At 54.0% G+C, this 23,841-nt stretch overlaps 9 protein-coding genes across 9 annotated transcripts; 4 read left to right on the top strand and 5 right to left on the bottom strand.

Moving 5' to 3' along the window:
* Positions 1-301: 301 nt before the first annotated feature.
* IWZ02DRAFT_471746 (DHHC palmitoyltransferase-domain-containing protein) lies at positions 302-2,421 on the bottom strand (the record flags this gene model as incomplete). The annotated part of the gene is made up of 5 exons (XM_066768899.1): positions 302-343; positions 374-1,102; positions 1,155-1,263; positions 1,313-2,291; positions 2,409-2,421. The coding sequence occupies 5 exons, from the start codon at positions 2,419-2,421 to the stop codon at positions 302-304; spliced, it is 1,872 nt and encodes a 623-aa protein (XP_066619438.1).
* A 467-nt stretch (positions 2,422-2,888) lies between these two features.
* IWZ02DRAFT_83706 (uncharacterized protein) lies at positions 2,889-4,132 on the top strand. The gene is made up of 4 exons (XM_066771285.1): positions 2,889-3,285; positions 3,346-3,397; positions 3,492-3,673; positions 3,801-4,132. Exons 1-4 carry the CDS (start codon positions 3,136-3,138, stop codon positions 3,843-3,845), a joined length of 429 nt encoding a protein of 142 aa, XP_066619437.1. The 5' UTR covers positions 2,889-3,135; the 3' UTR covers positions 3,846-4,132.
* IWZ02DRAFT_83721 (uncharacterized protein) lies at positions 4,083-5,250 on the top strand. The gene has a single exon (XM_066771286.1). It carries the CDS (start codon positions 4,419-4,421, stop codon positions 5,154-5,156), a length of 738 nt encoding a protein of 245 aa, XP_066619436.1. The 5' UTR covers positions 4,083-4,418; the 3' UTR covers positions 5,157-5,250.
* Positions 5,251-6,970: 1,720 nt separating this feature from the next.
* Positions 6,971-8,570, bottom strand: IWZ02DRAFT_384333 (uncharacterized protein; the record flags this gene model as incomplete). The annotated part of the gene is made up of 2 exons (XM_066765327.1): positions 6,971-7,697; positions 7,747-8,570. Coding segments are annotated over 2 exons (1,551 nt in total), but the record flags the coding sequence as incomplete, so codon positions are not given.
* A 267-nt stretch (positions 8,571-8,837) lies between these two features.
* Positions 8,838-10,170, bottom strand: IWZ02DRAFT_461421 (uncharacterized protein). Its single transcript, XM_066768213.1, has one exon. The coding sequence runs from the start codon at positions 9,738-9,740 to the stop codon at positions 8,952-8,954; it is 789 nt and encodes a 262-aa protein (XP_066619434.1). The 5' UTR covers positions 9,741-10,170; the 3' UTR covers positions 8,838-8,951.
* A 1,706-nt stretch (positions 10,171-11,876) lies between these two features.
* IWZ02DRAFT_508601 (Fructosamine/Ketosamine-3-kinase) lies at positions 11,877-13,171 on the top strand (the record flags this gene model as incomplete). Its single annotated transcript, XM_066770453.1, has 3 exons — positions 11,877-11,985; positions 12,115-12,814; positions 12,865-13,171. 3 exons carry the CDS (start codon positions 11,877-11,879, stop codon positions 12,959-12,961), a joined length of 906 nt encoding a protein of 301 aa, XP_066619433.1. The 3' UTR covers positions 12,962-13,171.
* A 210-nt stretch (positions 13,172-13,381) lies between these two features.
* On the top strand, positions 13,382-16,171 carry IWZ02DRAFT_436337 (uncharacterized protein; the record flags this gene model as incomplete). The annotated part of the gene is made up of 3 exons (XM_066766516.1): positions 13,382-14,066; positions 14,120-15,253; positions 15,306-16,171. 3 exons carry the CDS (start codon positions 13,382-13,384, stop codon positions 16,169-16,171), a joined length of 2,685 nt encoding a protein of 894 aa, XP_066619432.1.
* Positions 16,172-19,896: 3,725 nt separating this feature from the next.
* Positions 19,897-22,416, bottom strand: IWZ02DRAFT_461412 (DEAD/DEAH box RNA helicase). Its single transcript, XM_066768212.1, has 5 exons — positions 21,910-22,416; positions 21,718-21,856; positions 21,232-21,669; positions 20,831-21,176; positions 19,897-20,770 (listed from the first exon to the last, which is right to left on the bottom strand). Exons 1-5 carry the CDS (start codon positions 22,339-22,341, stop codon positions 20,314-20,316), a joined length of 1,812 nt encoding a protein of 603 aa, XP_066619431.1. The 5' UTR covers positions 22,342-22,416; the 3' UTR covers positions 19,897-20,313.
* Positions 22,417-22,643: 227 nt separating this feature from the next.
* IWZ02DRAFT_83601 (uncharacterized protein) lies at positions 22,644-23,427 on the bottom strand. Its single transcript, XM_066771284.1, has one exon. The coding sequence runs from the start codon at positions 23,243-23,245 to the stop codon at positions 22,703-22,705; it is 543 nt and encodes a 180-aa protein (XP_066619430.1). The 5' UTR covers positions 23,246-23,427; the 3' UTR covers positions 22,644-22,702.
* Between the last annotated feature and the right edge of the window lie 414 nt (positions 23,428-23,841).

Genomic DNA, 23,841 nt, shown 5'->3' with positions numbered 1-23,841 from the left:
AGAGGAAGGAGAAGCTGTAAGACAGCAAGAAGAAAAACGCAAGTCTTTGATTTGCCAGCCGGCCACAGCACATGCATGATGCGACGAAGACGACGACGACGACGAAGCAGAAGGGAAGAGAAGAGAGAAAGGAAGGGAAAAAAAAAAAAAAAAAAAAGACGAGAAGAGAAACGAAGCATGTGTACAGTAACAAGTTCCTGCGAACGCATGTTCTCTAAAGACGCAGCTTCAGACGAAAAGAGAAGAAAGCGGTGACAAAAAGAGCACCCAATTAACGCCAAACCGTAAACTTCCTCCGTCTTCAGTTGCTGGTGGCCGAGGTGCGAGTGGTCAGTTCCTGCCGCTGGGCGCCGCTGTCGCGCCGACCGCTCACGTCTTGCATCTCGAATCCGCCGTGCTTGTCGTCCTTTCTGTACTTTTCGGCCTCCTTCCTCTTGCGGACTCCGAAGCGCTGGTCTCCTTGCTCGTATCGATTCTTAAACGCCAGGTATGTTGGGCCACGAGGACGGCATAGGACCGCGCGGATGTTGTGGAGGAATGTCTTTTGAGTAAAAGGGCGGTGGCGGTCCTTTTTCAGGAACTTGTGGCTGTTGAGGTACTCGCGAGTCGTCTCTCCGCGCCACATGAGCATCAGGTGATATCCCCAGAGACTGGCTGGATACCAAGACACGAAGACGCCATAGACCAACATGGCGAAGGGGACGCGAAATTTAGAGACAGCGTCACCAAAAGTACGGCCCTGCTCTTGGTTCACCCAGACCAAGAGGTGTGCCAGGGAAGCCCCGAAGAGCATGAGGCCCAGCAGCGTGCCAGCACTGACAAAGACGAAAAAGTACCGGTAATTTCGGCGTCCCACACAGTTGTTGAGCCAAACGCAATGGTGGTCCTGTGTCTCGATACAGTTGTCACACATGCGGCAGTGGTGGGCACGCGGCGGGCGCCAAATGTTGCACGACTTGCAGTACTTGGTAGGGACTTCCATGGCTGATGTCGACGGACTGGCTGATGTCACCATGATCCATTCGGTGGTCGGGGGGCCAACAGCGAGGGGATCTTCGGAGGGATCAGGGGGAGGGAACGGGTGAAGGTTACGCGGTAGAATCTGCATGCACGTCAGACCTTATATCCTTGCTAGACCAGAAGCATATACCTACACCAGGGTCAGACACCGAGGCATGGACGAAGGAAGAGACGGTGATTAAAAACAAATAAGCAAACACAATGGGTATCGATGGAGAAACGTGAAGCCAAAGCCAAGGGGCTCTGCGAAAGAGTTAGTCTTGTGAGGTCGAGCATTGTTCCATGTACTCACGAGAAGATGAAGAAAAGGATCGAAGGGGCAATAGCAAGCAGGGCCGTTGCAATGCTGATTGGACGAGCTCTTGTGTTCAAAAGTCTACCTCCGAAGCAGAAGATGGTGTTCCCGGTAAAGTACTCGTAGTTTCTGCCGAGACGCAATTCTCTCTTTCGCTCTTTCGGACCCGCGGCATTACCGCGCGATGGTCCAAATTTGGGAGATGAAGTTACCGAGGAGAGTTTTTCATGGCCTTGACCTTGGGGCCTTACGGAACCAGAATTGTTGTTTCTGCCTCCCAGCCTGAAACTGGAGCGAAAACTGGAGCTACGCGGCGATCTTTGATGATGAGCGCTCTGTTCGGTATTCGACTTGTTTGCGCGGGTGAGATCCAACTGAGCGGGAGCCTTTGGGGGTTGAAGGGGAGTTATGCTCTCTCCATCGCGGCTGCGGAGCGTGTTGGGGTTTGTAGATGCTGCGGTTCCAGCTTCTTGCTCCTTGAGAAATTCATGGTCGCTGAACTCGGTGCCTCGAGAGGGCGGTGGTCGCAGTTCCAGACCCACATCATGGAATTCCAACTCTTGATGCGTTTGGCTCGAGGTCAAGCTGTTGCGGTATGAAACATTTCTAACATCGCTCTGCCCGTCGTGGGAAAGAGATGTACGCCCCACAATCGAAGATGGCCGCTGACCGCGTTGGCCTTGGAGTCTCTGTGCGCTCATGGGATGGAAAAAGGCAGATGGCTGGATCCCTGAAACATGCGACCTGCTCTGAGACGTGGGTGGACGATTGCTGCCACTCCTCCCACTTTCCGACGTACTTCCTGGCTGCTGCGAAGCGCGACCTCGCGAGGGTGGAGGACGCGACCATGCCGATGCTCTGCGGTTCCCGTTGGTAGACATGGACGAAGGGCGCGACGGGGGTAGCCCTGGCTCGCCCGCTGGACCGGTCATGCCTTGGATGCGCGAGCGCGCGCTTCCTGGCCGCTCTTCTCCATCTTCGGACGCAATGTCGGTTATGCGGGAGGATATAATGCTGGGTGCGCCATTGTTGCCGGAGGGCACTTCGAGGGGAGTCGGAAAGGTGTTGGAGGAGCCGGTGGTTGGCCGGATACCCGAAGTGGCCATGAGGGGCGCTCAGGACGCGTTCGGGGGGAGTGTTGTTTGTTTGAAGGAAGTTTGGCAGGCGCGCGATGCGGTGGAGGCGTCGTGTGAGGTCGGCGTCGAAGGGAGTGAGGTCAGCGCATGCATGACCTGGAGACGTTGGGAACCAGAGAGGGCGGTGGAGCGTGCGCTGGAGCGGAAAAGAGGGTTGGACAGGGCCGAGGGAGACAGAAAGGGAGAGATGGTGGGCTTGGAGAGGGCGGCAAGGAGGGAACGACGTTCTAAAGAAACGACATGACGGTGATCCGGAGTGGGTGGTTCAGCAGGGAATGAGCAATGAGCAATGAGCGAAGAGCGAAGAGCGAAGAGCGAAGGGAGCGACCAGGACGTTAGTGAGTGACGGGAGACTGGAGAGCGTCAAGCAGCAGCAGCAGCCCTGGATGGCCGGCACCCGGCAACCACTTAGTTGTTGTGATTACCCCCAATACAACGTGAACGCACTGACTTTTCTTTCCGCAGTGGAACTGGTAATTCCGCCCCGCCTAGTGTTTCCGATTTCCGCTGGCCTCTGCCGTCTTCCGCCCGCCTGTGAGATGGGTTTTCCACGCCAAGCTCCGACTTCCGCCCGCCGGCCCCCGCCGAGAGCTCCCGCGCCGTCAACCTACGTCGTGATCGCCTGGCCTAGAGACTTCAACCTCCACCATCCTTAGCCCTCTGCACCATCGTCCCGCCCGCACCATGTCTTTCGTCGCCCGCACCGGCTTCCGCGCCCTCCGCGCCTCCCCTCGCGTCTCGCCTCTCCAGCGCCGTTTCGCATCAGACGTCGCCGACAAGGACGCCAGCAAGAATGCGCTGAAGAAGGCCGGCAAGAAGGATCCTGAGCTCTACGTACGCCGCCAGCCCTCAATGCCCCGCGCATCTCGCCAGCAAGCTCACCCGGGAATCTAGGTTCTCTGGACCATCATGGCCGGCGCCTTCGGCCTCGTCGGCTACTACTTTTGTGCGTCATCCCGTTCCCGTTGTGGTCCCTTTGCTGCCGAAGAATTCCCCCCTCTGCCGCACTCTGGCTGACGTTTGGCTGGCTCCCAATGTAGCTCGCAAGCCTACTTCCGCCACCTCTGAGAACCCCGTCGCCAAGGTCCCCGGCTCTGAGCCCTGGAACTCTGGCAGCCAGGGCAAGTACCAATACCACCCCGGCGGAGACACCACCCAGGCTCCCCGTGAGGCTCCTTCGGCCTTGAACACGGTCATCATCCCCAACGTCAACCTTCCCAAGGTAAGATACCCAATATTCCTGGAGTCGGGCGGGCAGTGATCTTTGCGCTTGGGGCAATTTGGCGTAGCAAAGAAGACCCCTGGCACTGGGCGCATCTTGGAATGAGAGCTGACAATCCGCGTCACAGGAGCTTCACGAGAAGTACAACAAGTGGGGCAAGGATGGCTACTAGAATGTACATCATTTAGAAACATAGCGATTGAGATGGGGATTTTCGATGGAGGGCGACTCCATCAATGTACAGAGCATGGTCCAAGTTCTTTCCCGCGCGTAGTAGACTTGAATTTGAGAAGTCCTGCTGATTTGCCTCTACTGCTCCAAATTAATCTCTCCCAGTATTACTATTTCCGACAATTGAGCCTTCGGCTTCAAGACCAAGCTCGCAAGATGAAGACAGCAACAGATGACCCAATCAACGCCTTTTGATGACCATCCCGTCTCCATTACCCGAAAAAGAAAAAGCGAGAAAAAGATCACATAGCTCCAAATCCACTCCTATAGCCGCCCTTGAACGCGACGGAGATCAAGTCTTATTCAAAACGTGGCGGGTCCCTTCCCTCCTCGATTGCACGCCTCACTTTCTCGAGTCGCACGGGCGTCTTCTCCCAAAGCTGCAAGACAATCCTCTGAGCTCTTTCCGGCCGGTCCCACATAAGATCCCAGGTGCAGGGGTGAACAAAGGCAACATCATCAAGGTCGTCCATGAAAAAAATTCCAATCGGACACGACCTGGGTGCTTCTCGGAATGGGGTCCAGCGGCATCCAACTTTCGAGTAACAGGACATGGTCCATTTCAAACCGGGTAAGGGTGCTGATGTGGCCAAGGACGAAATCTATGAGCGGCTCAAACTCGATCGGGAAGAATCTGAGGCGCAGGCGCTTCAACCGTGGTAGTTTCTTGTCCCCGAGCGTATCCATGCACAGCGCGCGGAAAATCATGGGTGGCGGCGGGGCGCGCGGACGCTTACTTCCAGCGATGGTGAGCTCCTCGAGCGTCGGGATTGCTTTGACGAAATCGGCAAGTGCACAGCGGCAGCCGGCTGCTCAAATCTTCTACTGGGTCAAGGATGAGGCAGAGATGCTTGATGGATCGGCATACACGCGGCTGAGCGGCCACTTGAGCGTGGCGCTGAACTCCGTTGCCAAATCCATTAATTATGAACTTGGAAAACCATGTCCTGGCACAGTGGCTCCACGTAGCGTCGCACAGAGTGCGGCAGCAGGATCGCAGGGCAAAAGCATCCTGCCTCTCCAAGTTCGCAACAATCAAGTGGATGAGCTCGTTGGAGAGCTGGAGAAGATGTGTCATACCGGGCCAGACATCAAAGACACGAGTACCAGCGAAAATGACAGACGAATGCGCGTCCAACCGGTGCGGGGAGAGCTGTTGATTTGTCGACCGAAGAGGGAAGGATGGAGGTGCTGGTTGGAGAATCCAGCTGGTGCTAAGGCACATGTAGTGGCGCTTTGTGGTCTCGGGTGAAGCTGAGGCCATCGTTGAAGAGGGAGACACAGCCTTTCGTAAAGCTTCGAATACACTTTATGCCATGATGAAATGGTCAGTGCCTGTGCTCTTCTACTGTTTTGGAGCAAAAAAACTTGTGCATGATTGTCTAGCTTTGGCATTCCGCAGGCAAGGGAATCCGGGCATTGCACATGATGTGAAACCTCCAAGCCCACACTGTACACGAGCCATCAATCCGTCGAGACCAAATCCCGAGTCTTCAGCGCACGACATACCCCGCTTCCAGCTCGCTCGCCGCCGTCCCAAAGAGCAAATTCGGCCGTCCACCTCTATCGCCATTTTTGCAGCGATTGTGGGAGCAATCTCTTCATTACTACGCCCCTGGTTGATGGCATTGTGTCTGTTCTTAGTGGGACGCTGGATGATGCCAAGGTTAATTGGAAGCCGAATAAAGGTATAGAGCAATCATATCTCTGCTTTTTATCGACTTGATATCTTCGGGCTTCTTGCTTGGTTTGCTGACTGGAAAATACAGAGCAGTACATTGAGGCAAAGTCTCACTGGCTGCCGGATTTTGACCTGATTGAGAAGGAGGGCGTCCAGTTGACACATGTACGGGGCCCGAGCCTGTAGTTCTGAGTGCTGACGCACATGTTGAATGCGTGCATGAAGCTCACAAGCCCTCATGCGAGATTCAACAAGAATATTGCCTAAGAGCGTGTGCCATCTGTACGTATACTATTTTCGTAGAACGCAAGGATGTCAGCGCACTAAGGCTGACTGAATTCAAAACATTAACCCATCTATTCAAACTCCGTTCGCTCTCTGGATATCCCCCGGTCCCATGCAATAAAACGTCGAGGAAAGATGCAAAAAGGTCTACTTGCAAATGATGCCACCATTCGCTAGACATGCTCATCAAGATACGGATGCTGGTCAGTTGTGTGCATCAATCATCCTCCCCGCCGTCAAAAGATCTCACACTCCTCGCCCTATTCATGCATCGTCCCCGGCCAACCGGTTCGTCGAAAGACGTTGTGTCGAAGCGCGCAGGGGTGCCTTGCTCGACACGAGAATGTGGACCACGAGCGTGTAACAAGGCAAAAGCGCATCAGAGGGTGCGAAGACGACTCGATGTCGCTGTCGTCTTCTATCATCGAAGAGACTACTCGGTCACCAAGAGTTTCGTCCTACTCCAGCTCTTGTTGATGCGTTATGTGATCGGCCCAGGGCTCCGGTCAGACTTCATCTTCATGCAAGCAGAGTCTGGTACAGGAAGTCACTCCCAAAGATCAGACCTGACTCTTTGGTTTGATTTCGATCCGGCCCTCTGGTTTCACATTTGGAGTATTTTTGAGAGAGTCAAGGTACTGGCCGGGTGGAAAACGTGCCAACGGGATATCATCGTGCACCGCAACTTCGTCTTGAGGTTTTGTCTTCTTGTCTTGAGATGTCGACTTCTCTTGGGGTGTAAGTTCTCCTTTGGATTCATCCTTGGGCGGCGTTTCGTCCTTGGGTTTTTCTTTGGGAGCCTCCTCCTTGGGTTTCTCCTTGGGCGGAGGTCCATCCTTACCATCTTTCGCCGGTGCCTTGTCTACCGCTGGCTTGTCTTTTGATGGTGGACCGTCCTTGGGTTTATCCTTAGCAACTGCCTTGTCTGCATCCTTGACTTTCTCCAGAGATTTGTCTTTAACCTTGGCTTTGGCATACTTTTCCGGAGAAATGTACATATCCCACTTGAAGGGATGGAACAATCCTGGAGGGACGCAGGTATCTAGCTTGAGAAAGTCGGACCAAAGAAGCTGCGCGTAGTGGTGGTATCCTTCTCGAGGCCACCACCAAGACAGCTTCTCCAATACCTTGTGAGGAGCGCCCTCCCAGTTATAGACGCTATCGGCACCACCTCCTAGATTCTGCGGTCCACCGGAATTGAAGAGCCAATCAAGCATGGAATCATCTTCAGTGCCATTATAGTACAGTGGATGCTTTGCATGTACTGCCTTGAATCCTTTGCGGAACGCAATGGTTTCCATCGTTGCTTCGGACGCCATCCAAAACCCATATTGCTGCTGCAAGACGTGAACCTCGTACAGCAAGCGCTTGGACGTCCGAGTCATGGCAACAGGAGCAGCGAAATGAGGCAGCTTCTTTTGCTTCGTGTGGTACGGATCGTTGTGTACCATGCCCCTGAACAGCCAGAAGTTTGTGTTACGAACATCGACAATCGGTGCGAGAGTGATAAGGTCTGCTTCCTCTCCGACTCCCCATTTGTAACCATGCGCGCGCACTTCGGCTGCACGTTCGTCGTCCCAAAGAGTCTCATTCATGAGCAACCACAAGTCTCGCCAGGAGCCCATGAGACTCGGAATGTACCACGCCGAGCTCATCTGTTGCAGGTAGAGCCTTGGTTGTTTCCGCGCCCAGGTCGCAATGCGCTCGAGATTCTGAAGGTGTGGGGACGAGCTACGAAAGTCCATTTCGAATTGCCAAAAGTATTCAAAGTCAGCTGCGATAGTCGTGGAGAAGAGCTGGAGCGATTGGTACGCCTGGTGCATGTAGCTGCCGGCTGATTAGCTAACTGTAAGTTGTTTGGAGAGTGGGTCCATACCTGTGTTCTGGTACGGCTGGATACCAGGCCTTGAGAAGGTTTTCATTCCAAAGGTAGGTGATGCTCTGGAACTCTTTGGGCACACTTTTGCGAAGCACGCGATCATAAGCCTTGGGATCCAAGAAAATGCGGTCCTTGGAGTTTTTGACTTGGACGAGAATGAATACCTCGTACTTGCCTCCAGATTCCAGGGACAGCTCCACAATCATCGATCTGATGAAGGCGATGATGTCGCCTGCCCAGTTGAAAGTATTCGTGGTGCGCAGGACTACAGCCGTCCTGCTCTTGCGCTCTATTTCCAACTTGGCGCGTAGAGGCTTCTCATCTTGCGCGGCGCCCGGGTCTGGCAGACGAAAAGTCCTCCGAGGCCCAACATCATGGAGAAGACCATTTTTCCAGGCGCACGAGGATTGCTCTTGTCCCCAGTCTCTATTCCTCCACATGCCTTGGCCAGCACCATAATAGTCGTCTATGGAATATCCGTAAGCGCGTAAGCGAGTGGAGATGTTGTAGCATTTTGTAGGGTCGTCATCGAGTAAATCTGGAAGGCCAAAGAGGTGACGGACGGCTGGCAGAAAATAGTAGCGTAAGCCAAGCTGCCCAAGACAGATGGAGAAGAAACGTACTCTGGTTCTTTTGGTGACTAGGAGTCTTGGCGTAGCGGGCGCGGAGCGAGAGTTGTGGGTCGGAGATGCATGTTGGATACAGTCCGGGTAGCGGCTGGGAGCGTGGGGCGTGTATTCCGCCAAGGAGATAGATGAGGCTAAACAAGAGTGCGACGCTGAGGACCGTTGATGATCGTCGCGCCATGGTGGAGGACGCATGTATCGTTGGGCGCGAGAGAATTCAGGGCGCTGGGCTCATGAGACGGGTCTCGAAGGCAGGGGGGTTTCGCAGTCTCATGGAGAAGGTCTCGATGACAAGCGCGACATGATTGCGCAATATGTGCTGTTGCAATAGGTAGGCAGCTTAGGGGTCTTCAGTCGTCGATGATGTGCAAAGGTGACGTGCCTGGAAGGCACAGTGAGGACCGCCGGGGGGTTTCGTCGCCCGGCCCGAGTTGAGAGAGCACCGCCTCCATGTCCTCACCCGCTCACCAAACAACAACAACTACTACTACTACTCAGTACAAATTCTCCCAATGCGGAAATGGGCGAGAAGTCGGCAATGCCGCAACCTTGATGCCGGCCCGCTTTACTAAAGATTTAAGCTTCTCCAAGCCATTCCAGCATTCCCTTGACCACGTTGACGGCGATCCTTGCCGGGTTTCTCCCTCTGCGCACGACCAGTATCACGTCTACGAAAACTCCGAGGCCAGCCATCCGCAAGGCTGGCTCGCGCGCGACCACGACGACTGGGTGAGAAGCCATCAAATGATCAAAGGGCCCCAGAAGAGGACCGGCGGAAAGCTGGTGTTCGGGCACTGCAAAGACACATTCGACAAGTACAAGCATGCTCCGCACGCTTATCAGTAAAAGCGTTCCTTGTGATACCTTTTGGGAAAACAGAGCGGGGGTGCGTCCAATTGGTCGGACCCAAGCATGACACAAAAGCTTCAATCTGGATATTTTGCTTATAGCCACTCGGTCAGTAAGTAATGGGTTTCTCCCAATTGCACCATCGCCAGGATCCAGGGAGCTTGACGATCTCTTGCGGAGTCGAAGGTATCCGCAACCTTGGCACAGTCGGGCGCCGTTGACGTTGATTCCGCCTCTCGTGAATGAATCCTTGACCCCGGTCATCTTGACGTCGACCCACAAGGCCTCCGGGGTAAACAAAGTCGTGGCACAGCATTGTTTGTTTCCGTGAGCTCGAGCTTGAGATTCCCCTTTTGTCGTGGCTTGCGAAGGCTCGTTGATTTCTTCTAAGCTCTCATACAAATGCCAGCTCTTGCTGTCAGTATCGCGTTGTGGTATGCGAATATTCCTTGTCTGCGTACTTCTGGTATTTTCGTATCTGCCATGACTTGTCGCTCCCAGTCTTGCTGGCCTCATGAGTCACCGAGGCCCGGAGTTGAGAGGTGTGCTCACTTACAACGGAGACGGTGACGCGTGACTAGAAGGTTTGGCTTCGAGCTGACACTATTTTGCTTCATCCTCACGATTGCTTGGAGAAAACTCGGAGGAAAAGGCAGCAGCCAAAAGGGCGAAGAACAAAACATCCACATCCTTAGACTAGAGACTTACTTACTTGATCGGAAACGAGGGCTTTATTTTAAATCGAAGCCGAAATTAGGAGAGTCTAGTGTCTGCACTCTTCACCGATGCAATTGAAGCTATTAGGTATATGCCGCAACTTTTCCTTTCCCAGCGCATCACCACAATACGTTCGCAATTCCATCACAACCCGCAAAGCAGCTCCAATGTCACAGGCCACTTCTTCCGATGCCCGCCTGGCTGCGCAAAATCGAAACTTCCAATCTTTTCAAAACTCGACAAAAAAGAATTTGAAAAAATTCAACAAGGAGATGCAGCCAATCTACTCCCTCAGGCTTTATAACTTTAATTAGACTGGACGATTGAGATGAAGCGCGCTTAACTAAGGACGAGACCATCTACATTAAAAAGAAACCGAAGTGGTCCTTACCAGTATTGAAGCCAGATCTTCTCCGCGCGCTTTTCCGTTTGCCTGGTGGAATGCTGCATCAACAAGTTTTGCAGCGCCATGACCTTATGGTTTGGCATCACGCAGTCCTCGATCGCTCCAGGTGTCCAGGTGCTTCTGAGAGAGAAAGCTACAAGCAAGTAACATGGCAAAGAAGCGAACTTTTTATGCCGATCAGCACTTTCCTCTCCGTCTCTCCCCTCCGCATCTTCTGCACGCAGCAGCGAAAAAGCCACTCGGAAACTTTGAATTCGACCTGTCAGTCTTCATTCGCGTTCGCTTTTAAATCAATTTCTCAGATCTAATCAGCAGAACTGTATTTGGCGCAGACGCACCCGCGTTTTCAATCCTCAGATGACGACGGCGACGGTGAAGACGACAGGCTGGCGGAGCGCGTTGGTGGGTGCGATTAGTTGTCGGATGATGCTGGGCTTCGTCACTTGATACCATCACATCCGCATTCTTCTCCTTAAGACCTCGTGCATTCAGGCCTGGAGCTACTGTGGAGTCTTAAGCCATGAAGCTTCGACGTGGTTTCATCTTTGCCAGTGTACGAACGTTGGGACAGTTGAAGAAGATAAAAGCCTCGAAGATTTCCGCGTGTGTACTGAGTGACAGAAGCACTATCAGGACGAGTCAGATGTTTGGAGAAGAGGTCAAAGACGAAGACGATCATATGATTGTGTGGGATCGTGAGTAGGAAGACAGAGCAGAGGCGGTCACATAGGTCAAGCCTGGAACTTGGATTGGTCATCAAGAAGGGTATGATAGCTGGAGATGGCGGGCAAGCCAGAGCAGTGTGTTTAAGAGAAGAAAAGTGAAGTCTTATACGGACCTGGCCAGCACGACAAGCCCGGACGAGGGCAGAATAATCAGCTCAAGCTGCAGGAGCTGGAGAGCAAAAATACTTTAAAGGTAGGCCATGAAGCACAATTCCAACCAAGTCTTCTTCCGACAAAGCGTCCATGTCACAGCTTGCATCTGAGCAGTCGACGTCTTCTAATGCTCCGCGGTTGATGGCCAATCTGTCCTTCTGAGGTCTCGACCAGAATAGCCACTTCGCCGCGTGGTCACTGAACGGTGTCCACAGGCGGCACACTATCTGGGAAGGGTAGAGGAAAGCCGTAGAGTACTGTGTCATTTTCGTCCATCAAGCGAGAGAGAGTATTGGCGCAAGGTTGTCGTTTGGTGCTTGGATTATTGGCGCAAACATGTTGAGCTTTCTGAAATGGTTGGTGTGAGAAATCCGGAAGCTGTCCGAATATCGTATGCATGGGGAGAGTGAGTAGAAACAGGCACGAAAGCATTTTTTGTTGGATTTGGCATTTTGGGCGTGATGTTGACAGTTTTGGAGTGGTACCTAATGTGTAGAGGGACAGCCCAGGCGGACCTTTGAGTTGACGTCATGCTTGTAGCTTCCGCCGTCATGCCCATGGGCCGCTGTCGCTCTGACATTAGCAATGCTCTGAAACCTTTGACAACAACTTATGCGCCCAAAGCTATCAAGACCATCAACCTCATCAATCATGACGCTCGACAAAGCTGTCGCAAAGGCAATTGGAGTGGATGCATCCGCTGGCACCGCATCCTCTGCTGCAGGCGGCGGCTGTTCGTCCGCTTCCACATCGAAGATAAGTGCGACGCTGCCCGACGGCTCGACCAAGAACTTTTTCATGAAGACCGGCAGAGGCTCTGATGCCGAAATCATGTTCGCAGGAAAGTTGAAGCGACCGCATACGACAAACAACGACTGACGGGTCGTAGGAGAGCATGCTTCACTTAATGCCATCCACGACGTAGTGCCGACCTTGACTCCCAAGTCGTACGGTCACGGCAAATTTGAGCAATCGCCATCGACCTCTTTCCTTGTCACAGAGTATCTCCATCTCGGCTCTCGCCTTATGTCACGGCCGTCAGGCATGTCCCTCGCGCAGAAACTCGCAAAGCTCCACACAACTCCTGCGCCGGTGCCAGAAGGGTACGAAAAGCCCATGTTTGGATTCCCGGTGACCACTTGCTGTGGCGACACGCCTCAGGATAATTCATACAAGGAAAGCTGGGCAGATTTCTATGCCAACAATCGGTTGCGGTATATTCTGCGGCTGTCGGAGCAGTCAAATGGCAAGGACAAGGAGCTGCATGACTTGGTCGAAGCGACGGCATCAAAGGTGGTTCCTCGGTTGTTGGGAGACTCACATCTGAATGGCGGCAAGGGCGTGACTCCAGTCGTCGTTCATGGTGATCTCTGGTCGGGCAACGCGTCCGTGGGCAAGATCGACGGACAGAGCGAGGCCGAGGAGGTCGTGTTCGATTCAAGCGCTTGCTATGCACACAGCGAATTCGAATTGGGGATCATGCGGATGTTTGGCGGCTTCGGATCTAGTTTCATGGCCGAATATCATCAGCGCTGTCCCAAGACGGAGCCAGTGGAGGAGTATGAAGATCGGGTGAGGCTCTACGAGCTGTAAGTTCTGGCGCGGTTTCGCAGGCGGGATTTTTGCTGATGGTCGGCAGTTATCACCACCTAAACCACCACGCTCTGTTCGGTGGGGGCTATCGTTCGGGGTCGGTTAGCATAATGAGGAAGCTGGTCAGCAAATATGGGGGTTGAAGGCCTCAAGGAGCGTTGGCGTTGGCGTTGGCGTTGGCGTTGGCGTTGGCGTTGGCGTTGGCGTTGGCGGCGCGGCGGGCCGGCGTTTGCCAACACCAACACCACCATGACCACCTTGCAAGTGGGAGGTGCATGTCCTGAGTCGAAACAACAATGATTGCATGTACTGCACCACTGTACGTACACGTTGTGCGGCGGCTGCATCGGCTGCATGCGCTGCATCCCACCCACTCGCTGCCCTGGCAGATTGAGAGCAAAGGCCAGCCTCGCGCATTTTAGCTATTCGACCTTGACCTGGCCATCCCAGCCTCTTTAGCCGCGTGTGCCTCCTCATATAGCCACTGCTTTGCGCGCAGCCTCGCCATATTCGCTCGACAATGACAGCTTTTTGTCTCTTTGCTGCCCAGTCCTCGAGCAGCCATGAGCTCCAATGAGCCGCTGCTTGCTCTCAAGCACACCAATTGTAATCAACCCTGCCCTGACCTGCATCCCAAATCTGACGAACAACTCACGCTTTCTGTACACACAGCCAGCCGGCCCCAGATAATTCAACACGCCCCGTCTCAGCAGAGCTTCTCCGCCTCTGAAGACTACTACACCGTCTCCTCAGAAATCTCCACCGCCAGTGACCTGAGCGATGACCGCTCTCAAGTCACGATTGTCCGCCACACCACCCCGCCCGACGCGTACCACACCCCACTGGCAAGCCCTGATCCATTGACCACGGTCCACGAGCAACGTCCTTCCCAAGACTCGACTGCCACAGCTGTTCATCCCAAGGTTTCCTTCAGCGAGTCTACCATCACGCGCAAGCCCGTCGCTTCCACCCCTCGACCTTCGGGCTCGCAGTGCCGCTCCATTATGGATTCTGAATCTCTCTCCACCACTCCCGGTGTCGACGACACCCCTTACATTCGCTTTGCCATCGATCAATTGACCCGCGACGAAGAAGTCCGCGGCACCAGAATTTACCCCGTCAACGACCATGAATACCCCGTCGACAGAATCGTCTCCGATGAGGGCCTCGGCTACGTCCATCCAGGCCACCCCATTACTGCAGACGTCCGGAATCCTGCCCGCCCTCCACCCATGCAGCCATTGGATGGTATGTTTTCCCGGCGCAGCTGTGATTGGGTCGACTCTGACGCTTGTTTTCAGTGCAACGCGACATTTTTGTGCCCTGCACGCCTTCTTTCGATGCAGTCCAATATCCGCCCCTCAACTTTCTACCAGGCATTCTGCGACCTGCATGGCTCGGTCTCTTCATTTTGCTTTGCGTGCTCATGGTCGTTGGCATGATTGTCAGCGCCATCTGGTCCTCTGATCACCAAGGTCTCCTCGACTACGTCAATCTTGGAGACAGTCGCTACTTCCTTTTCCAGTATTTTCCTCCACTCCTCGGTATGGTCTTTTTGATGTGGCTACATCAAATTGCGGCCGCGCTCCAAAGATTAAGCCCCTTCATGGCACTGGCCTCAGACTCCTCCAAAACCCGCTCCGAAGGCGTATTTCTCGACTTGTATCCCACACAATTCATGCTGCCCACCTTTCAACACTTCAAATCTGGACAGTATACCTTCGGCGTCTTCTTCTTCGTGTGCTGGATGTTTCTATTTACCATTCCTCTTCTCGGATCATCTTTCAACGTGAGATTTCACGGTCCCGTCTCCGATGGGCAATTTCGTTGGGTTGCAGCTCAGGGGGTCATATGGACTGCCATTACGCTCTACCTGCTACTAATCATCTCTCTCATACTGGTTTGCTGGGTGCTTCGACAACCAACCGGCCTGAAGTGGGACGCTCGATGTCTTGCGGATATTGTCGTTTTGCTCGAAAGGTCCAACAACATGGCTGACTACAAAGACTCGGAGGTCTTCACCAGCATTCAGGAATTCCGTGAGACCCTGGCAAATCGCACGGATCGGCTGGGATACTGGCACACATCGAAGCGGCCTTCAGACATTTTCTACGGCCTGGGTGAGCCAGGCGGAGCACTGAGAAAATATGTTATTGGGGAAAAGGGCAAGATCACTGAAAAACACACGTTGCCTGGATTGTCCAATCCAACTGAAGTGGACGTCGAGGCTGCAAGACATGCTGGAGACATTCGAATGGACATCAGAGAAGAAGAAGTCAGAAGAGCATATGTCCCGTGGTTTCTCAAGGACACTTTCGTGGTGGCTTGGATTGTCGTCGCAGTCATACTATTGCTGGTGTTCTTGGCCGTCAGCTTCGCCAACAAGGCCGTTGTCAATGGATTCAAGCCTCTGGTTTCCGTCGCCACTAATTCCGGTAGGTTCCACCTTCGTCACACTAACCTGACGCATGACTAACGTGCCTACAGGAGGCTTTTCTTCGTCCAACTTTCTCTACTCATTCCTCCCGGTGGTCCTCGCCATGATTCTGTATCTGGCTATCCAGACGTTGGACCTTACCTTGCGCCGTCTTCATCCTTTCGCCATGTTGTCCAACCCCGGGGGGTCTCCTGCCGATGTCTCGCTCCTTCTCGACTATCCCGCTCGGCTGCCAATCAACGTTACTATTGTGGCCTTTCTGAACAAGCATTACCGCGTAGCAGGTCTCAGTCTGGCTTCCTTGATTACTGCTTTTACCCTCCCTGTTCTCGCCTCTGGTATCTTCTGGACCCAATTCTACCGCGACACTGGCTCTATCCGCGTTGCAGCCCACCCTGCAGCCTACTATTCACTTTGCGCCTTTCTCTGTCTCTACGGCATGGCTCTGGCCTTGATATTTCCCCAGCGCTACTCCATGGCCACTCCTCACGAATCACGCAATCTTGCTCAAATCATCAGCTGGCTGTACCAGTCCCGTATTGTCAATGATCCAGCTTTCTCACGACCACGGACAAAGGCTGAGCTTTGTACGCGCTTGTGTGGCCCGCGAGTCTATGGTGAGCAGGGACAGAACTGGGTTGGCAGTTTGAGGTCTCTTTTCACACCAAGCAAGCAAGCCCTGCACGCACAGTACCGTCAACAGGGCGAGTCAACCGTTGGCTTCGCCGTGAATGGCGAATCTTCTAGCCAGCAGCCTTCTGGTAGCAGGGAATATGGCGAGAAGAGGCGCGTCAGCCTCGTCGATCCTGGAAGCGTAAGATATGGCTTCGGCATCCACTACGGGCGCGACGGCAACGAACATCTCGGTATTGATAGGGTGCAAAGAGGTGAGGGACGTATGATGCACTTTGACTAGACCAACCCTGCAAAGAGGCAGTATCGCAGGAAGAAATGTCGATTTCTCCAAAACTTTTCTACTGTTTCATTCTTCTGGTTTGCGGGGGCAATCTGATGACGGCTTGAACAAGACGATGTCCACACGCGCATGATTTGGGCGATATACCCTTGCCGGCCCTGGCTTTGATGTCTCTCTTTCAGTCTGCTTGCTTCTTTTTTTGCCCGGCATTTCTCAGCGTTTCAAGCTTCTCTTCGCCGAGCGACTGTTTCGATAAACCTTCACCTAATGAGCGTTGCTCTTTGACTCTCATCTTTTGATGACTCACCCCCTTTCCATCTCGAAAAGTTCCTTGTCGCTTTTTTGCTTTTCGGCCTGCTATCTGCAAGGATTTTCCCTCACGTAATGTACGAAGCAACGAGTAGACGAACGAACGAACGCACAAATTTCATGAATATAGCAATTAGATGCAGACGCTATCCTAGTTTTTTTTTTTTTGTTTCTTTTTTCAAGGAAGAGAAAGACATTATACTTCACCAAGTCCGGGGAAGACGGGGACACACGATGCATAGAATGTACAGTAGAGAACCGAAAACCTTACGCATCTTCTCCTGCAAGCAAACAACCAGCAGCCATGAAACCGATGTGCCGATCCCAAGCAGCGTGGTGGATGTTGACATCGCTCTTTTCTCATTAGCTGCCGCTGCACCACCGCTCGACTCAGTCCACGCCGCCGCCGCATCGCTGATTCGACAAAAATTACACGCACGCACCCGCGCATCGAGCTGCCCTCCACGTTTTGTCTGTCGCAACATGCATACATCCATACATTGCATGCATCGACCACAAATGCCTCACCAAGACCACACGCGCATCTATCATCTACTGCTACTGCATCGGCAATCAGACTTTTCCACGCCTGCCGTCCGACTCGTCTCAATGTCCACACTCACTCTTCCCTCATCAAAGTAACCAGCGGATGGGTAAACAGAAAAGCGCCAACGGGAAAAAGAAAGAAGAGGAAAAGGGGAAAATAGACGCACAACGACAGCGCCAGCAGCATCCCCGTCAAGTGTGCATGCATGCATGCCTGCGGCGGCGAACGCGGCTCGGGCGACAAGACATGCATGCATGCTTGCTTGCTCGCCGCCACGCTACCAGTGCTACTTCACCTACCTATCTATCTACCTACCTACTCCATGCTAAGTACATGCACTGTAGCTACGCAAGTAGTCCCAGTCGCGACCAACTGACCAGTCCAGCCCTGCCCTGCCCAGCCCTGCCCAGCCCTGCCCAGCCGCACGTTGCGCATGGATGGGGCTACCATGGGGAGGAGGTAAGGTGGGTGAGTGGGTAGTGTGGTGGGGAAAGTGGAGGATGTGCAGTCAGTAGGAGGCGTCGACGCGGAGAAGTTTTCGATGCACGCGCATGCTGGCGGCGGCGGCGGCGAGCGTGTCTTGGATGGACGAACTATCTGCGTGGAGTAGTTCGCTCCCGTCGTCTGCGATGAGACGGCAGTTGATGAATACCGAGCCAGACATTGACACCTCTCTACTCTACTCTGCTCTGCGCTCTCCCACGTACCCGCTCTCTGCACGCAAAAAAAACCTGGGGCCTGTATACGGGCAAGGAAGTGAGCATCTTGTACGCGAGCAAGCGAGCAAGAGTTGCTTCAGAAGCTTAAATGCAGCGCGATCGACTGACTAGCTAGCTACTCAATAGCTGCGCTTTTTTTCTGCTTTGTGTTGCTTCCTGGTTTACGATTGTGCGCTTAATTTGCAGAATAGACCCCCTTTCTTCATTTCCTCTACCCTATTTTCTCTTTGCTTTAGGGCATGTGCCTATCAGCGATGCTGCTTGTTACTGGAGTGGGAGGGCGGCGATCTTTACGAGCAGAGTGCAAAGGAGAAGAAGGGAGAGAAAGTGGTGGTGGTGGTGGTGGTGGGTTGGAGTGATTAGGTAACGCCATGTATGCCATGCAATGAATGCCACGCCACGCCTTGAAGTGAGCAAGCAACGAACGGGAAGAGGAGGCGGGCAGATTGGCCGGAGCTAGGTAGGACTGCTTGCCCAACCATCGTACTAAGTAATGTAAACAGCAGGTAAGTAGCGCTAGTAGCGACGGCAAACGGGATAAGGGGGTGGAGATGCGGGTGGTGGTTTGCACATGCTGTCCAGTACAGTATAGGTATGTACACTGGACTCGGCACTGTGTCCACGGCATGCCGTCCGTCCATTCCAGTCCAGTCCAGTCCAGTCCAGTCTATCTGCATGTCAACCCTTCCAGTTCTTTCCTCCACCATCACCTACCTCCACCCAGTCAGTCAACTCACCCCACAAACGCTGTCATTCACGACAGTCAAGCGGGGGAAAAAGGGGTCCACGCACCATCATCCATTCATCCCCCATGCCGATATCCAACATCGGAAAAAACACGTCCTCTTCTCCTTCCGATCGCCCCCAGCTCCCTCCGGCCCTTCCGTCCCCTCTCGGCATGCCTACCTACCTACCCACCTTCCGCTGCCGAACGGCTACAGTACCCACCTTATCCATGGAGCCGCTAAGTAACCAAACGTGCCTCTCCCCTGCCTTATAATTTCTTCTGCCGACCCGTCCCGTCCGGCCATGCGCTAGCAGGAAACCCAGCTGGCAGACTGCTGCTCGGCTTCTGCTGTTGCTGCTGCCTCCCTGTCCCGTCTGTCTCCCCGTCCCGTTTGTCGGTGCATCCCTACCACAACCGACCGCTGTCTTCGGTTTTGCTTCTCGTCCCGTCTCGTAAAGAATTTTTTTCCTCTCCTGCCACCGCGCTGGCTGGCCTGTCTTTGGTTGTTTGCTGTTAGGCCGTGCTGATGGCTTTGGATGATAGAGGTACTGAGCGTCCCGAGGTCGCTTTGTGGGGATAGAGCCACGTTCGATTGTGGCCGCTCCTCAGGTTCAGTGGGGGGATTGCATACTGTAGAGTGCTCGCATGCGGTAAACCACACCGTCTCGTTTTTCCTCAGCCATTACACGTAGCAGCATTCCTTTCTCTTCTTGACTGCTGCTCTCTCGCAATTCCCGTCTCGTTGAATCCATCACTTCTTCGTCTTCCTGCCCAGCTACCTCCCCACATAATCTGCTTATAGGTAGCTGCTGAGTCCACCATCCTTCTAACCCGCACCTCCTCCATCAATAAGTGCGACCTCCTCCCGTCCTTCCCCCACCCCCCCCTCCGCAAATCGACTCCACCCGACAAGCCGACGACGAGGCTCAAGACGCGAATAACATGCAAAAAGTAGTGCGGGAGTCAAAACGCACAAACGTACGCCACGGCGACCCCATACATGGATAGACACACCGCCAGTCTTGCTTGCTTGCTTATTTGCTCCGGGCCGTTTGTCTGCCACCCACATTATACCTAGCCCTTCTAGCTCGTCACGTGTTCTGTATGTGTGTGTGTGTGTGTATGTGTGTCGAAAGGGACTGGACCTACCACCTAACGGCTTGCCCGGGTGTGCAAGCCGCTGCTGCAGCTTTTGCCGCTTCTTTCCCGCCTGCCCTCGCCCGTTGTCGGAGAGTAGATGGATGCATGTGGCGGCTCGCGGGGTAGGTACATCTTCTTCAACTACATGTTGTCGTGTTGCATGTTCGACGTCCCGGCCCCGTCCTCTCGTGATGTTGCGATTGATGCCGAAGCCTTTGTCTTGACTGCTACTAAGTACCTGCCAGTTACTCAGTTTTGAGAGTCAGTATTCATGAAAGACAAGGTGTCACGACATGCAATCACTGAGGAGCTTATGTTTGAGAAGCGCATTTTTTGATTATCCGAAAGCTAGGTAATCCCGCAACTCAAGATTTGAATCCGTTGAACCATTTTTGTTTGCATGACCATGTCGGCAGATCGTGTCCGCTGAAAGAAGAGTCCTCAGACGGGACAGTTAGTGGAAAAAGTCGAGAGAGCCCACCAACTGCCCCACATTGGCATCATCCACGATCCGCCATCTTGTTTTTTTGAATTTTTCGTGAAAATTGTGTACAGGGGGGGCTGATTGTGTGCACTCAATGGTCGGCGGGAGGATGCAAGCGTTGGGGGAGCAGAGGCCCCAATCGACTCGGGCGTACGTCAACATCAGCAGGCGACGTGTTGGACAATTGAGCTGGACGTGGGTAGAAGGCGTACGGTTTTACCAGTTGCCATGGCCTTCGTCTCCGGTGGTAGCCTGCCAGGTTGGAGGCTCCTCAGCTTCGTCACCGCCGGCGGGAGTGGAGCCATTGGTGCCATCCTCGGCATTGCTGTTGGCCTCATCTTCCTCATCGGTCTTGTCGTCCCACTCGACCGGCTCGCCCTCGGCAGGCCTCACGCTCTCGAGGAAATCAGGAAACTCCTGGTTGTGCTCGACAAGCAACTTGGCCAAGTCCTCGGCAATGTCCTCGTTGCGGTCGTTGTAGAACGAAGTAGCGAGACCAGTGTTGCCGATGCGGGCGGTACGTCCAATGCGGTGAACGTATTCCTGGATGCCGCCGTAGGTAGCCGAAGGCAGGTCGTAGTTGATGACATGGCCGACGTTGCCCACGTCAAGACCACGAGCCATGACACCGGTCGCAACCAGGAGGGGCGCACTGCCGTTTCTGAAAGCACGACTAGAGGCGAATTAATACGTGCATCGGTAAAGCTGAAGGCACAAGGCTTGGATTACTTACATGGCGTCCTCACGCTCACGCTGCGTGCGGTCAGCGTGGATCGAGGTGACGGGAAGGCTCTTGTTGTAGAGGAAGTCGTCAACCATCTCAGCCTTGCGCTTGCTGTTGACGAAGACGATGGTGCGCGATGGGGGCAAGGAGGTGACGAGGTCGTAGAGGGCATTGTCCTTCTGGTGCTCCTCGACGAGGTAAACACGCTGGGTGATGTTCGAGTGCGTCGAGCCTGCGCGGCCGACACGAATGCGGACATAGTCCTCAGACATGTACTCCCTGGCGAGACGACGGGCTTCCTTGGGGAAGGTGGCAGAAAACATGAAGTAGAGGTGGTCAGCATCCTCGTTGGTGTCTGGTTCATGTTAGCAAGTGGACTGTGGATTGTGCAAGGGGACAAATCGACTTACCACCACCACCGAGGATCTTCTGGATGTCATCCTCCCAATCACCATCCATGAGCTCATCAGCTTCGTCGATGACAGTGAACTTGACACGGTTGAGGCTCAGGACATCGGGCCTGTTCATGAAGTCGACCATGCGACCGGGAGTGGCGATGAGAACGTCGCAACCCTTCTGCAGCTCAGCCAACTGGGCCGCAGGAGGACCACCACCGTAGATGACGCAAGGGCGAAGCATCGAGCGGTAGCAGAGCCTGCGAGCCTCGTCGAAGATTTGGGCAGCAAGCTCCCGGGCTGGAACGATGATGATGACCAAGGGCTCGGCACGGACCCTGTCAGTCGCCGCATTGTACGTAGCCGGATCGGGGCGAGGAGCAGCACGCTTGGCTGCCTGGCCCATCAAGCGAGAGATGATCGGGACCAAGTACGCGGCAGTCTTGCCAGAGCCTGGGCTGTTGTTGGTTGGATCAACTGCGTTGGAAGAACGTAACTTACCGGTCTGGGCGATGGCAACAACGTCGCGGGCATTGAGAATGGCCGGGATGCAGTAAGCCTGGATGGGCGTGGTCTTCTCATACTTGCAAAGGCGCGTAACATTGTCCTTCATGACAGGGTGCAGACCGGCAGCCTCAAACTGGGTCATGTCAGCAACAGGGCGCATCAAAGTGAAGGAGGTTAGAGACATACGGAAGTGGCAGGCAGAAGCTCAGCACCACCTTCAACGGAGACCTCGTATTGCGTAAAGGCATCCCAGCTTTCGCCCGTTTCCATGGCGTTCTCAGGGCGAAACAACTCCTTCTCAAGCTCCTCGTTGACGGGGCCAACTTCGCCGAACTCGCCGCACCACTCGTAGCGAGCAGCGCTAGAAAGCCAAGCTGGCTCCTGGCGGCCCTCGGAGGCGAGGCCCTCACGCTCCTCACGCGTCGTGGCGTTGTAGGAGGCGTAATCGTAGTCGAGACGCGGGGCGAAGCCCCTGACACGAAGCTCCTCAACTGAGAGCACATTGAGAGGACGCTCCTCGGCCTGGGCCTCGGAAGCAGGCGTTTCAACGACGTTGTCGACATTGTCAACGTTGTCAAGGGCAGCCGCCATCTCAGTGGTGTCAAAGGTGGAAGACATGTTGACTGAGGTTGGACAGGGTCAGGTCAGCTTGGCCAAGGTGATGGATCGCGTCTTTGTGTGGAGGATGGAGGCAGCGGAGGTGGGAAGAGGGAGGAGGAGGATTGACGACGCGTGGGCGATGTCCAGCACCTTAGGCGAGGGCGGAAGGTGGGCGTGGGGCAAGGCAGAGAGGGGCGAGGGCAAAGTGGGAAGGCAGAGGGGCAAGAACTTACATCGATCGAGATTGAAGTTGAAGAAGTAGAGAGGTGTCTCTGTGATCTTGTGAAGGCGGTGACGAAGCAAGGAAGGTTGGTAGCAGGAGGATGTAGAGCGGTGTTTGAAGGTGGTTGAAGATGGGAGGCGGGTCGGATTTTTATCCTCATCGTGGCCTCGGCGACGACATAATCGACGACTCAGCGCTGCTGTGCCAGGCAAGAGGCGACTGAGCGGTACGTGCAGCAATGAGTATCCATACTCCCTCTGAATACCCCAGGCTATCCAAGCTTTGGTATCTGAATGAGTCTTTTGGTCTTGGATGCATCTCCAACCCCTGACCTGTGAGCGCTGGGATTCCAGCAACCATCTCCTTCGCTCTTCTGCCCGAACTGGAGCCATGCTCCCACCTCTTCTTAATGATTTGGCACCGCAAAAGGTGGCTGGCGGGATACCTCGGGCAATGCTGCCAATGTATCGTGTCTTTGGTGCAAGTTTGTCCCTCTCTTCTTGAAGCTTCTACTGACAGGTCATAGTTATTGGTGCAACTTCCCGTCGATGCCATGGAGAAGACATGCTGCAGTAGAGCAAACTGAGGCAACCCCACCAACGAGCAGACCACCGCAGACCAACACAAAATTTCGGGAAACGGCGGAATGCGCAGCATGTTCGAAATGAAAACTTCGCCAAAGGAGAAATGCTCCAGCATTCGCTCCCACAAAGACCTTTTTTTGAGATGTCAACGGACAAGCCACCCGATCTGAGGAGGTTTGGGGGCAATGGAGAACAGCAGGAAAGAGAGGACAATTCTTGCGCTGCTACGTTCCAGAGGGAACGCTCGTCCAAGTTCCCTTGAACGAAACCATCTCGTCCAGGACCACGCATTGATTCCGCTCGTCCCCCAGAGATTCCCCATCGGACTGGTGCCCGCAGATACTGGATCGTTGACATGCTCCTTGCCATCACCGCGCTTGGTGCTGAAGATGTGGTTCACTTTCGAGGTCGGGATGTTTTCTTTGGATGCACTAGACGAGGCCCTCTTCACCAGGTGTCATCCTTCAGTACGTTAGTTCCATGAGCGACCAAGAAAAGCTGAAAGCATTCCTTTCGCTGGATGAAAAGAGTCCATGCCACAGTTTGCAGTTTGGCAGTGTCAGACGATCGAGACGACGTTCAAGTCTTTTGAGACCAAAGCAGACCGGCAGCAGCCTTCCAAGGCCAAATGGGACAAATCGACGAGGCTCATCGACAATCGTTGCGGGAGATATGAGAAGACCTCTTGAGGCATTCAATCTTTCAGTTTCC

This window comes from Phyllosticta citriasiana (genome assembly GCF_038021145.1).
Source record: "Phyllosticta citriasiana strain CBS 120426 chromosome Unknown IWZ02scaffold_14, whole genome shotgun sequence".
NCBI lineage: Eukaryota > Fungi > Ascomycota > Dothideomycetes > Botryosphaeriales > Phyllostictaceae > Phyllosticta > Phyllosticta citriasiana.
The sequence above is the reverse complement of the archived record's forward strand: the minus strand, read 5'-3'. Positions and strand labels throughout refer to the sequence as shown.

Bases quoted from the DNA above. Each gene is read 5' to 3' on its own strand.
- IWZ02DRAFT_83706 (XM_066771285.1), top strand. From the start codon at position 3,136: ATGTCTTTCGTCGCCCGCACCGGCTTCCGCGCCCTCCGCGCCTCCCCT. The intron at 3,286-3,345 runs GTACGCCGCCAG...CCGGGAATCTAG, and splicing joins AGAAGGATCCTGAGCTCTAC to GTTCTCTGGACCATCATGGC. The intron at 3,674-3,800 runs GTAAGATACCCA...TCCGCGTCACAG, and splicing joins CCAACGTCAACCTTCCCAAG to GAGCTTCACGAGAAGTACAA.
- IWZ02DRAFT_83721 (XM_066771286.1), top strand. From the start codon at position 4,419: ATGGGGTCCAGCGGCATCCAACTTTCGAGTAACAGGACATGGTCCATT.
- IWZ02DRAFT_461421 (XM_066768213.1), bottom strand. From the start codon at position 9,740: ATGAGGCCAGCAAGACTGGGAGCGACAAGTCATGGCAGATACGAAAAT.
- IWZ02DRAFT_461412 (XM_066768212.1), bottom strand. From the start codon at position 22,341: ATGTCTTCCACCTTTGACACCACTGAGATGGCGGCTGCCCTTGACAAC. The intron at 21,670-21,717 runs GTAAGTTACGTT...ACAACAGCCCAG, and splicing joins TGTTGCCATCGCCCAGACCG to GCTCTGGCAAGACTGCCGCG. The intron at 20,771-20,830 runs GTAAGTAATCCA...ATTCGCCTCTAG, and splicing joins CGTGAGCGTGAGGACGCCAT to TCGTGCTTTCAGAAACGGCA.
- IWZ02DRAFT_83601 (XM_066771284.1), bottom strand. From the start codon at position 23,245: ATGCTGGAGCATTTCTCCTTTGGCGAAGTTTTCATTTCGAACATGCTG.